The sequence below is a fragment of the Mytilus californianus genome, unplaced genomic scaffold (assembly GCF_021869535.1).
Source record: "Mytilus californianus isolate M0D057914Y unplaced genomic scaffold, xbMytCali1.0.p SCAF_5, whole genome shotgun sequence".
NCBI classification, from domain to species: Eukaryota; Metazoa; Mollusca; class Bivalvia; order Mytilida; family Mytilidae; genus Mytilus; species Mytilus californianus.
This window is the reverse complement of record NW_026262701.1, coordinates 66,477,785-66,492,350: the sequence shown is the minus strand read 5'-3', so window position 1 is coordinate 66,492,350 and position 14,566 is coordinate 66,477,785. Positions and strand designations below refer to the sequence as shown.

Here is a 14,566-nt window from a genome sequence, read left to right as displayed (position 1 = left end):
TCAATTAGAACTAGTCTAATTTTCATAGAGGCCCTCAAACAAAATACATGTTTACAGTTTACATTCATACATCAAAATATAACATAGATATTATACAATTATAGCCTTTGTATGAGGTCGATACAAGGATATATTGACCTGAAAGAAATATATTTACTGAGGACGAAGTCCGAGGTCAATATACTTCTTTGGGTCGATATATCCTGTATTGACCTCATACATAGGCTATAATTGTTATATTATTAATTTCTGACCATATTTGTATCAAAATCGTCGTTTGATTTTGTTGGAAATTTATAGACATCATATTGTCTCCTAGTTTCATTTATTTTTTATGTTTGTTTTTTAACACCTTATGTATTTGAAGATTTGTTTTCTATAGTTTTTAATAAAACTTTTAACAATATCATGAAATTCATTACATGACGTCACAAAGTATATCGGTTTTTAGATTTTCTAAAAATAACCGTGCAATATGCTTTTTTGCTATGCAATATGCTTTTTGCTATCCGCCGTTTTCTGTCTACCTTCGAAAATATAGTTTAACATGTGACTATCCCTGAACGAATCAAATTAGTTAAAATATACGAATTAATAATATATATATATATATATATCAACCATTCATACATTTTAAAGGCAACAATGTATTGGGTGTTATTACATTTAAAAAAATGCATTAATTATTGTTGTGTTTAAACTTAAAACCTCTTTATATCTATCAGTATAATCTATGGGTAGAAAGTTTATATTGAATAAACAAAAACTTATCATCAAATTATAACATGTAAGGGGGTCTCATTGGGGGGTTTGATCCCGGATCATGTCAGATTCCCTTATCCCGCTTATCATAATGCTTGTAATTTCATGACTCATGTTTTCACACACAATAATTTGACTTTCATGTGTCACGCTTACGAAAAATCAGCCAATCCCGCATCACGCTTAGACCTCAATGAGACCCACATATAACTGTTATATCCTGTAATTTTTGTAGATATCTAAAATAAGTCTTGAAAAACAGAAATGAAATTGATATTACTTAATTTGATAAATTAAACATTTCTTAGGTGAGGGGCAGAAGGACCTTTTTCAGGATGTAAGGATTAGGCCTTTATATTTGCAGGAATATGGGATTGGGCCTTTCTTTTTGTGGGAATTTCGGGGTTGAGCCTTTATTTTTGTGGGAATTCAGGATTTACACCTATCGGAATTTACTCAGGAATTAATTTTTTCAGGAATTAAGGATGACACCCCCTCTTAGGACATTGTATTAGTTTGATTGTTGTCTCTTAAGAACCAAAACCATGTTTTGTACATAATCTATGGTGATAGAATTATAAAAGTTACCTGGACAATATGAAGACCTTAGTTTAACCAACATAACATAAGATCATGATAAAACTTAAAATGCCGAACTGTATAAATTGACACTTTGTCCAATAGATACATAATTAAACCACTGACATTCAAATGATCGAATACAACATATAAATAATTAAGAAATGAAACACATATTTTCAGATTTTTATGCATTTGTTGGTATTTTTTTTGTTTTACAAAAATGATATACATTATAAAAATAATTTGATAAACAATTATCCTGTTTCACCCCTACATTGAATCCGTTAATTAACCTAAAAGTAAAAAAATCAAAGAACAATACAAATTATACATGTAGACAACTTCAAAGAAAAACAAAGATTAACACTATTAATCATTAAGGCTTGAATACATATAAACAACACATGACACTGAAAAAAATAGAAATTTATTTTACAAATAAAACTTGTTCTTTTTGTTAAAACATATTCTTGATGTTTTTACTTGTATCTTTACAGCCATAGACACAGCAGCTGTACTAGATAAGAATGATGCTGATGATCAGTACCGATGTCAGACATGCTCAAAAACATTCACCAACATTGATGGATTGTATGCTCATCAGAATGAACTTGGACATTTAGAATTGAAACAGACCCCGCGGGGGCCAGGATATCTGTGTTGGAAGAAAGGATGTAATCAGTATTTCAAAACTGCTCAAGCTCTTCAAGTCCACTTCAGAGAAATCCATGCCAAACGACAACCAAACATTACTGATCATTCCGCATACAAGTATGAGTGTAATCAGTGCAGCCTAGCATTTAAATCACCTGACAAACTTCAACTTCATTCACATTTTCACCTGATTCAGTCTGCCACTCGATGCAGTTTCTGTTCTAGATCATTCCGATCCATTGCAGCATTGCGTAAACACATTGACACTGGACATTCAGAAATCAGTGAGATTGAGAAAGAGCAATATCATGCATCAATGAATGTTGCTTCAATGGCGTTAGGAGCAGTGTTGAAACAGTCAGGAGTGGAAAATCTTTCTGACATCATAAACACAAATTCTGAAGGATCTACAACTGTCAATGCTGTCATGACCCCTGTTGCTAGTACAATACAGGCAGAAAAACTGTTGGCCAAAACAGATATGAACTCAAATGAAACGGTTGGAAAAGTTGATGAAAGTATGGATACCGACAATTCATCACTTATTGAGAATGATTTCGAAGATGAAAACATGGACACAAGTGAGAGAGAAGATGCAGGAGATATGCCCTATAAAGAACAGCAATTTCTGGAGGACTATATTAATAGTCAGGCTATTGCAGAGAACAGTTATGAAGATCCATCACGTAAATTTAAGTGCCATCGTTGCAGACTAGCATTCACAAAACAGAATTATTTGACAGCACATAATAAGACATTGTTGCACAGAAGAGGAGACAAAATAAGCTATCCAATGGAAAAATATCTTGATCCAAATCGTCCTTTTAAGTGTGACGTCTGCAAGGAATCTTTCACACAGAAAAACATTTTACTTGTTCACTATAACTCTGTGTCACATTTACATAAACTGAAACAGATAACTCAAGGATCTCCATCATCAATGTCTGCTCCACCAGCAGAAAGTTCAGAGTCAGAATTAATAAATACAACTACTACATCCCCAATAGTGAACGGTGAAAGTGACAAACTAAAGCCATACAAGTGTAATATATGTAAAGTGTCATATTCTCAAGGAACTACTTTGGACATTCATATACGATCTGTAAGCCATCAGAATAAGGCTTCAAAACTGCAAGAATTGGTGCTAACTGGACAAGTTGATATAATGCAGCCATTGATTGAACAGCCAAGCGATCCTCAGATGTCACAACAACAGAAGATGTTGTCAGAAATTATAGCTCAGCAATCGTCTGCTTTTAACCAATCAATGTTGTTCTCAGGCATGCCAGGATTTGGAGATTATGGACAGTTTCCAATGACAACAGGATTACCACTGTTGCTACCGAAGATGTCAATTCCAGAGACAGTTACAACCTCAAGTACATCTACCAAATCTTCAACTGTCATAAAGTCAGAAAGAATCGACTCAAAGTCAAAGTTTGCAATCAGTGAACAAGAAGAAATGAATGGACTTCATATGTTAGCTCAAGCTGCTGCCAACAATGATATTGTGAAGAAAGAATTGGCTGAACTTGTGAAAGACTCACCAAGTGTTGTAGGACCTACTTATCTCTGCCAGTTATGTAATGCTGTATTCACCAATCAGGACTCATTACAACAGCATCAGATAATATGCATGTACCAGGCTGGTATGACTACTCCAACTTCTCATATGAGACCAAAAAGTCTTATGGGACGTGTCAGTTCGCAAGTTCATCGAAATTTACTGGAGAATATTGGGTTTGAATGTGTGATGCAGTTTAATGAGTTCAACAACCAGCCAGCTTCAATGAGGGAGGAAGCATTAGACAAAGCTGAGACAGAATTTGAAATTAAGCAAGAGATTAAAGAGGAGAAAGATGATGAATCTGATAAGAAAGAGGATTTACCTGAATTAAACAAAGGAGTATGTCCCACATGTCACAAAGAGTTTTCCAGTGTCTGGGTTTTAAAAGCTCATCAGGAGGAAGTTCACAAAGAAGTGGTACCAACAATATTTGTTGAAGATTTTGGTGAACAATTCAAAAATGATATGGACATAAAACAAGCAAAGGAAAACGACAGTTTACAGTTAGGTGCTCTCAATGATGCTGCCATCAAAGAAGGCAGTGTTAAAGATATGCCTCCACCGCCAGCACCACCACCTCCTCCACCATTGATGAGTCCACAAGTAGATATGTCACAAATGATGCCAATGTATGGAATGCATCTTCCCATGCCACTCAATATGGCCATGATGAATATGCAGCCACAACTGATGCCAATGATGTTCCCAGTTAGTACTCCCGATGGTTTGACCTCACCAATGGGTGTTGGTGATGCAGGTTTGCAGAGTTCTCAGTCAAAGATGCCATCAGGACAACAAGCTGCAGCTGTGGCTGCCATGCAAAATCAAAACAAGCGAGCCAGGACACGCATCAATGATGAGCAGTTGAAAGTCCTAAGAGCATATTTTGACATCAATAATTCACCAAGTGAGGAGCAAATCAATGCTATGTCAGAACAGTCTGGTCTTCCAACTAAAGTCATCAAACACTGGTTCAGGAATACACTATTTAAAGAAAGACAAAGGAACAAGGACTCACCATACAACTTCAACAATCCTCCACTGACCACACTTGATTTGGAGGAATATGAAAAGACTGGGAAGATAACATCATCAGATGATCCTCAAGAAATAGTGATAAAGAAAGAGGTGGATATCATGGAAGAACCAAGTATTGGTAGAATTAGTGAGAAGGAAGTGCTACCTTCTCTAACCGAAACTAAACCCAATCCATCTCCAATTGTATCTTTGCAGTTGACTGCACCTATTTCTGCTTTGAAACTGGAACCTCCACCCAAGACAGAATCTCCTAAGTCACAAGACACAATGATGGATGACAGCGACAGTATGTCTAACTCATCTGGACCACCAGCAACTTCATCATTTTCAGCTCCACCACCTCTTGTCAACATCAACATGTCTACTGCGCTCAGCTTCAGTTCAAATGTGGAAGAAATTCGACCAAGATTTGAATTCTCTCCTCATCATTCAGCTTACAACAAGAGAGCCAATCGAACCAGATTTACTGACTACCAGATCAAAGTTCTTCAAGAATACTTTGAACAGAATGCCTACCCAAAAGATGATGAGCTGGATCATTTGTCCAAGATTCTCAATTTAAGTCCAAGGGTTATTGTTGTATGGTTTCAGAATGCTAGACAGAAAGCTAGAAAGATCTATGAAAATCAGCCTAACCCAGAAGTAGCTGCAAAGGAAACTTCCTCAAATTCACCATTTAACAGAACTGCAGGTCTCAACTACCAATGCAAGAAGTGTACAGCTGTATTTCAACGATACTATGACTTGATTCGACATCAAAAGAAACACTGTAATGCTGGAGATGGTGACAAATCACAGTCTGTAAGCACATATAATGAAGATGATGATAGCAATGATTCTCTCTCCAGCATGTCAAAAGATGAACTGAACTTATCAGAGGATGGATCATTAAACTCATATGAGCTATCAGGGGAACAGGATATGTCAACTGGAATTAAATTCAACTGCGAGAAATGTAACAAGTCATTTGATAAGCTTGAAGCCTGGCGTGACCACCAAAACATCCATATGAGTGGCAACCCATTCTCAGGACTGGCAACAAACAGTGCTTTTGGAGTGCTGCAGAATATGGCTGCTGCCCAACAAATAGAATCAGACAAGTTAAAAAGAAAATATGAAGTTTTTTTAGATGATGATGATCATGATCAGCCAAGAGATAAAAGGCTAAGGACAACTATTTTGCCTGAGCAGCTAGATTACTTGTATCAAAAATATCAGCTTGATTGCAATCCAAGTCGTAAACAGTTGGAAAATATCTCAAGAGATGTCAACTTGAAGAAACGTGTTGTACAAGTATGGTTCCAGAATACTAGAGCTAGAGAACGTAAAGGACAATATCGAGCACATCAGCAACTGATACACAAACGCTGCCCATTCTGCCGAGCATTGTTTAGAGCCAAATCTGCACTAGAATCCCATCTTGCAACAAAACATCCAGAAGAAATGGCTAAAGGAGATATTAACATAGACAATATTCCTGATGCTGCACTGGAAAGTCCATCAGAATGTCTGTCAGTAGCATCCTCAATGTTTACATCTACACCAACATCTGCTGATTTTAGCAAGATGATTTCACCTCAAAGCATGCAGTCATTCCTGCCAATACTTCCATCTCCTGGAGCCATGCCAGGTTTACCCAATGATCCACTACAGATGTCAATGACAAAATTTTATGCTGACTCCTTCAAGAAGTACATGAATGAGTTGTCTGCTCCTGAATCCAAGGAGGAAGAGAAAACAGTGCCATTGCCATCACCAGTAAAGACTCATGAGAGTAAGCCAAAGCCATCACTGAGTAGTAACGAAGATGAAGCTCCCTTAGACCTGAGCAAACCCTTGAAGGTGAAAGTAGAAAATGATAAAACATCAGATGGTCCATCAACAGATATTAGTGAGAACTCCAGTGACAACATGAATATGTCTAGACACTTTGATGATTCTGCATCTGATGTTTCCATGAATAAAAGTGATTACTACAACAACAGTCAGCATGCTATCAATACCAGTGGTCCTAACTCTCCAGTATCCGTCAGTCACAGTAGCAGCCTTTCTGCAAGTCAAGCATCAAAACGTTATCGAACTCAAATGACCAGCCTTCAAGTGAGAATTATGAAGACCATCTTTGTTGATTACAAAACTCCAACCATGGCTGAATGTGAAATGTTGGGAAGGATCATTGGTTTACAGAAACGAGTGGTACAAGTATGGTTCCAGAATGCCAGAGCTAAGGAAAAGAAATCCAAACTTCAAATGTCCAAAACATATGGTACCAATCCAGACCTTGACTTTCACAAACCTCCAGAGGAATGTAAATTGTGTAACTTTAAGTATTCCCATAAGTACACTATCCAAGACCACATCTTCACCAAGAAACATATAGAGCATGTTCGTAACTACGTCCAGTCCCAATCTGAAGCAGAGAGTCACCTTTCCAGTCAAGGTATGGCAGGATTGACTGGTTCCATGAACAAACAAACAGATAGGAAACAGTGGGAGGACCAGTCATCACAGTCACACTTAGCACAGCTTCAGTCTATGGGAATGGGAATGCCACTTGCTGGATTATCTGGTATGTGACATAGTTTTAATCACAAATTTTAAAAGTGGTAGAATGAACAAGGCAAACAAACATTATTAGAAAATTGCATTTTATCTAACAAAAACAGAGTAGATGTGGGATAAAGACCAGTGAGAAAGTAAATCAACTAAAAGTAAAATTAAGTAACAATGGATGAGCACACACTGTATGGCAAGCTCAAAATTTCCTAAACAGATATGAAATTAGTTTTATGAAAAGAGTGAACAAAACAGTGAAATTAGTTTTATGAAAAGAGTGAACAAAACAGTGAAATTAGTTTTATGAACAGAATGAACAAAACATTGAAATTAGTCTTATGAAAAGAGTGAACAAAACATTGAAATTAGTCTTATGAAAAGAGTGAACAAAACAGTGAAATTAGTTTTATGAAAAGAGTGAACAAAACAGTGAAATTAGTTTTATGAAAAGAGTGAACAAAACAGTGAAATTAGTTTTATGAATAGAGTGAACAAAACAGTGAAATTAGTTTTATGAATAGAGTGAACAAAACAGTGAAATTAGTTTTATGAAAAGAGTGAACAAAACAGTGAAATTAGTTTTATGAAAAGATTGAACAAAACAGTGAAATTATTTTTATGAAAAGAGTGAACAAAACAGTGAAATTAGTTTTATGAAAAGAGTGAACAAAACAGTGAAATTAGTTTCATGAAAAGAGTGAATAAAACAGTAATAATGTTAGGTAAACTGAATGTTTTGTTTTAAGTACTGATACACTTCAAAGAATTTAGTAGTAAATTAGATAATTAAAGAATAAAGTATTTATAGAGGTTTCATAAATGTATGTAATTGTTATCCTAATCAATATAATTAAAGTTAATGTTGTCTGTTTCAGGTCTTGGTTCATCGTTTAATCCAAGTGACATTCTGAAGAAAGATAAAGATAATAGTGGGGACAAAAAGTCACCTGAAGGTAGCTATAATTATTTATGGGTCCTTGTCTTCTGAAATTGCTGATTCACATTGTGATTTCATCATTGCAATAATGAGTGCATGAAATTAATTGTATTTTATTTTTGAAAAGCAATTAAGATGTTTTATGCTTATGTCAAAAAGGAAAATGTGGATTTTTCACTAATATGTTTACTGATGAGATCAGAATAGAAAATTAAAGCAAAATAGTCAAACCCATTGATTAAGGCATTTATCATTGTTTATGAAGAAAAGAAATATTTTGTTAAGGGAGAAAAACATTTACTAAAACATTGAAAGGAGCTTTTTATTAATTTTCTATTATCAGTATTTAGATGTCTTAAAATTAATATGTTGACTTATAGCTATAATTTTTGACAGATCAAATCTATAAATGGGGACATAAATTTCTCATTTACAGCTAACACTTAAGATCATTTAGAAAAATAAAGGTTATAGTTAAAAAATTATTTCCAAGCAGAAGAAAACTGAAATTCATAAAAAATACTGTAGACTAGGATGAGTTTTTTGTAGGAAAATAAAATTAATTTACTCTTAATTACTTTTTAGGATCCAACAAAGACCTAATGAACATGGACCCTACTCAGCTGGCTGCCATGATGTCATCACCCTTCTCAGGATTTTTCCCGGGCATTGATCCAGCAATGCTGCCTTATATGTACGCAGGATTTCCAGGATACATGCCAGGTATGGGCATGCCTTTCATGCCCCCAGGATTTATGCCTGGTAAGTAATATTTATTAATATATACAGTATGTAAAGAAAGTTTTGGACAACACCATCATTTCTGTTCAAATAGTGAATGTTTATGGATGTATATACTATATTCCTAGTACACAGTTCAAGGTCAGAAGTGATTTCATGTATAAACCTAAACTGCTAGGTTATATGCTGTTATGGATATTAAATGTTCAAAGTTTAGGTTTGTAAGTAGATAAAAGGCCTGCAGTTTTTTCATTTTTAGCTCCTGTTGAAACATCATGAAAATTATATTTAGGCTTCCTGATTTTCTTGAAAAATTATGACCATTGCTGCTTTTTTATAAAGAAGTCATGGTGACTTTTATTTAAATATTTGTTGGTATGTTTTATATAAAAACAAAATGAATCAAACAAAACAGGATAAACAATATATCAATTACTGACACCTTAAGATGGTGAAATACTGAACCACATCTGATAGACTGGATTTTTTTACTAGGATGTAAAACCACAGTCTTCTGATTATTCTACGTTTTGTATTGGTCCATTAGAGATAAACCAAGCCTGTAACAGTGACCTTAATACCAAGTTTGTGAAGGGAAATAATGAATAATAAAAGTTTTCAAATTTACAATATATACATAAATAACAAAATTAAGGAAATTTATGAAAGGATGAACGAACATGATTTATTTTACATTACATCAGGACACTGTTTTGTATAAGTGCTGATTTGAATCATTTTAAAATATTTTCAGGTGCAGAACAGCTAATGGGAGGATTTGATCCTATGTCATTTGGAACTCCTCTACCTTTATTGCAAATCCCACCACAAGCTATTAAAGATGTCAGTGTAAAACTTTCTGAGCCAAAAGCATCAGTTGCTCAATACACTCAGGACTGTAAATCAATTTCCAGTTTGAAATCTCTTGTAAACAATGTAGACTATTTATGTGTTCGTGAATCAACGGTGGATGTTGGATATATATGTAAGAAATGTCAAATGGTCTATCCAGGGAAAGAAGCATGTCTGGGACATCAGAGGACAATGTGTTTCGCCGGTGGTAAAATTCCAGATAACATCAGTCCCGTATTAAAGCTTGAACAGATTCAATACGAATGTAAACTGTGTTCTGATAAATCGTCTACAGTTCAAGAGTATAAATCCCACTGTCAGTCAGAGGGACATAAAGCCAAAACTGCCAGAATCCAAAACAAGTCGGGAAAAATACACAGTCCTGTCAGTTCTGTTCCGCCATCACCATCAAAGACACCAAGTTCTTCCAACCCTAGTGTATCCCCATTGCCAAAAACTGACCTCAATTCTCCAGGTTTCTCACGACCAAAGGACAATGCATCTAATGCAAAATGATTTGTAGTAATTGTGTAATTGATTACTTAAGTGCTATTGATTTTATTATATGTCATTTTTAATTTTTGTTTTTAGAGACATATGTACTGCACCGTATTAAATATGGTGTATGAATATTGAACTACACAACTCTTGCTATGTAAGTTCATGCATCTATTGTTTTTTCTGTCATGAAATGTGTTTTTTCTGTGTCCTGCAGCTTACACATGTTTTAACTGCCATTTTAAGTTTCCGAAGGTTGTGTTTGTATGTTGGTTGTTTTGGATCAATGCCAGATTTTATGGCAGTTATAGTGAAACATTCCTTAAATTTATTGGAAGCAAAAAATGCCAATCATACAATTGCATTTTTCTTGTTAACTTTTTTGTTTTGCAAAGATTTGAAGAAAAAAATTAAGGGCTTATTTGTTTAGTCCCAGACTTTTACTGAATATATTTGTTAGTGTTATAATTGCATTTAGATTTTAATACATTTTATAATTTCATTATTAATTTTTTGTTCAAAATGTTTATTTTTTCATCCCTGTATCTGGGACCTAGTGTAATACAAAGCATATTATATGAACATATATATATATATCTATAAACTATATATACCTATAAGTTAGTCATTTTATTGTTATAGTCATATTGATTTTTTTCATGATAAGCTTACATAATAGTTGTAGACAGTCACATCCTTTGTCCAGTTTTTAGAACTGGATTGGGTCGTACAAACGAAAACGTAATTTTTATAATAAAACAAGCAAAGTTATGACTATGTATGATGATAAATAGTAGATATGAATGCTAGAAATGGTTATGTTTTGTGATGAAAATGTGAGGGTCTTTGAATGGGTATAGCAGCATGAAGTATACATTATATAGCATATACATATATTTCTATATTACTAACTTTTTGCCATGTTAGAATTTTATCAAGTCTGAAGGTTTGAAATATAATAAGCCCTTAAGGGGCAAACATTTTTGGTAAAGTTTGCATGCATTTATTAGTTTCATTATTTTTGGTCATAGAAGATGGTATCTTTGTTTATTATTATTATTACTTCTATGTATTCATTTGAGTTTAATTTTGCTGCACAATGAAATTGAATGAAAAAATCAAGGATATTTTAAATGAATTTAAGATTAATTGCATAGTTACATGAGGGTCTGGGTGTGGTTTAAAGAACAAGGAATAATGAGCAACATATAAAAGAATAGAGAATAATTAGGTGCTTAAATTTAAAGAATAGTGATAAATGGCCCCCAAAAAAATTATAAGACAGAAATGAAGGATCCCATCCAGATCCTGTTACAAATTAGCTTTAGCATCTTGATTTCAACATATCTCATTTGCCACATATCATATGCTTCCTCAGAATGATTCTGATGTTGATCGTTAAGGGTATTTTTTCTTAGATCTCCAAAATAAACAAAATAGTGACCTCATAACGAAATCCTTACATGTACATAGTCATTCTCTCAGTGTTGTATATGCAACTTGTTACATTTTTTTTTATTTCATCCAGTTATGTTAAAAGAGTTAAATTTTAGTCAGATGTTGTTAGCGTTCTACCTTGTGTTTGAAAGAGTTTTCAAGAAGAAAAAATCCTTGTAACATTTAATTTTTCTGTTAAAAGTGTTATTAATGTTCTATGAGCTCATTTGATGGGACCAAATTGTTTATGACCATCAGTTTTGATGTATTGATGTAATGAGTGTAAACAATTATAAATTAAAATCAAATTATTGTTGTACCCATTTAATATTTTAAAAGTATTGTAGAAAAATCAAAATCCAGGAAAAAAATATTTCTGTCATTCACAAGGTAAAACTTTATACTGTTAAACTGCAATCTCAGTTGTTAAAATTGTTATACTTTTGTTAGGGTTCAAAGTTCAAACAAGGTGCTTTTTAGTCTACATTGGACTAAATCTAAGTCAATATTTCTCTGTTTTCTTTTCCAGATTTTTTTTTCATTATTTTTTTGCTCTGACATAATGTTGTTATCTCTGTTAAAGGGAGTATTATTTTAAAGTATTTTATCAGCAAAAATATTACTAGTTGAACTAGTACAGGTCTTTATAAATAATGTCAATATTTTAGACATTTTCTTAAAATGGTTATGTAGTCTGCTTTGCAAATATAAAATCTAAAATAAAAATACATATAAAGTGATGTTATTTTAATTTTTTCCAAATATTAGGATAGACAAGAGGTTTGTATTTATTTAAACAAGTAAAAGTGATGGTGTTGTCATGGAGACAAATACCAATAAAAAGAACAAGATATTAAGGGGACCATACAAAGCTACAAGTTGAATAAAAACAGGCAACATGGCCAAAAAGAAAAATGATTGAAAAATAACAATAGTCTACAAAACACTACACAGGAAATTGATAATTGAGCAGCCCACCAAGACAGTAGGCGAACTCAGGTTTCTAAGAAGGGTAAGCAGTGCATGCTCAACTAGTGGCACCTGTTTTGTTACTCAATGCAAGTAAAATTTTGGTGATAAGTCACATTAGGTCAAAGATCACAAAAGAAGGAGAACTTGTTAAAGTCTTGGTCTTATATTCTGCAAATGAGCACAGGATTAAACTATATGATAAGTTTAGAAGGCCACAAAACAATATTAAACCACTGAAGGGAAACAACCTTTGTGCAAAAAAATTGCTTTTAACAAACAAGGGGCCTAGGTGGCCAAGTTGTCTAAGTAGTCGAACTACATAGTATCACTAGCCTGTCAACACAGAGGTTGTGTGTTTCGAATCCCGCACGTGGCTGGTGCGCTCAACCTTTATTGACTAGGATTGTCAGTTTTTCTACCAAATTTCTTGGTTCTTTCCGGGCACTCCGACTTCCTCCACCAATAAAAACTGACTGCCACGAAGTAGCACAATAGTGCTGAAAGTGGCATTAAACATCAATCAATCAATCAATTAAACACACAAAACAAAACCAAAGCAAGACCACCACTGTTTTATCACAGGTTTCTAGCATAGGATAGGCATTGTCAGAAAATATATCATTTATATGTAGAAACTGAAGAGACAGTAAGAAAAGCAATTCTTGCCAAGGTTTTCCCCTGCGCTAAATAGCAAGGTTCAAATACTTTTTTTCATTTTCTGTTCATCCTGCAATTTCACTTTCCTATAACTTTTAGTTTTACATTCACAAACACTGTTGTGATTCTTATCCAAAGAAATTCATGTTGCTTTAATGAGACTCAAAATTGAAATTATAAAGATCACACTGACTTGTACAAATACTGCATAAAAAGGATTACACCCAACTTCACCCAGGTTTCATCGTGTCTCATTAAATAAATTTAATAGATTTCGGCTAATTTTGTGAGAACAAAATTCAAAAATTATTGTTGACTCATTATAGAAGCAGGACAACTGCAGATGATAATTATATATTATGTGGATATTGTACAAGTATATTTTTGCACCTTATTTTATATGGTAAAATAGCTGAGTGCAGATAAAAGAAGTGAAAGAGGCGTTTTCAAATCTACAACAGTAGCACAACAGCAATCACAAAGTAACATAAAGTTGTCAAAAATCTGCTCACTATAACTAAGAATATATGGATGTGATATTTTAACATTACATACACAGGCACTTGTCTCTGAAAATAAAATCCTATATACCTTAATATATATTATTAGTTACATGGTGTGTTAGTGACCTAATACGATATATATGGAATTTACTGACCCCATATATATCGTATTAGGTCACTAGCACACCGTGTAACGAATTTATCTTACCGACTATCTTCACATGTGATATTTAGACTAGCTGCCTGTCAAAGTGATTAAGTTTTCAATACTTAGTATTAAAAACCTACTTCCATTTGTCTATACAAAAAACAAATGCCAACAATAACAACTTGTTAGCTTTAATTTGTTTTATGAATTTATTTCAATCGTTCACTAGATGTATCAATTTCTTCGTCTGTTGAAACCTTTCAGATTTCTTTTTTGTTTTGAAAGGGAAGTAACTCCTTAATGCCAACAATAACAACTTGTTAGCTTTCAATGTGTTTAATGAATTTATTTCAATCTTTCATCATCAATTTCTTCGTCTGTTGAAACCTTTCTGATTTTCCCTCAACACTGTGTTGTTTTTATAAAGGGACGTGCCATCTTTTTTGTTTTGAAAGGGAAGTAACTCCTTACTAACCCCATATGGTAACTAACCCTATATGGTAACTAACCCCATATTTTTTTTCCCCATAGGGTCTTATGTTAAACGAAGTCCCCTGTTGGCGGCCATCTTGGATGACAAATCAGCTACAAAGTAACAACACTTGGTCAGCACCTCAAAAGAAACATTCATACTATGTTTGGTTTCATTCCATCCAGTGGTT

General features: G+C 33.8%; 1 protein-coding gene across 3 annotated transcripts in view; it reads left to right on the top strand.

Annotated features, from left to right (window-relative positions):
- LOC127701256 (zinc finger homeobox protein 3-like) overlaps window positions 1-12,360 on the top strand; it is an 84,385-nt gene extending 72,025 nt beyond the window's left edge. For all 3 annotated transcript variants that reach the window (XM_052205072.1, XM_052205073.1, XM_052205074.1), the window contains 4 exons: window positions 1,842-7,172; window positions 8,035-8,112; window positions 8,682-8,858; window positions 9,592-12,360. In XM_052205072.1, coding sequence (XP_052061032.1) covers window positions 1,842-7,172; window positions 8,035-8,112; window positions 8,682-8,858; window positions 9,592-10,205 — 6,200 coding nt within the window. In that variant the 3' untranslated portion in view covers window positions 10,206-12,360. The remainder of the gene's footprint in view (window positions 1-1,841; window positions 7,173-8,034; window positions 8,113-8,681; window positions 8,859-9,591) is intronic.
- The last annotated feature ends 2,206 nt before the right edge of the window (window positions 12,361-14,566 follow it).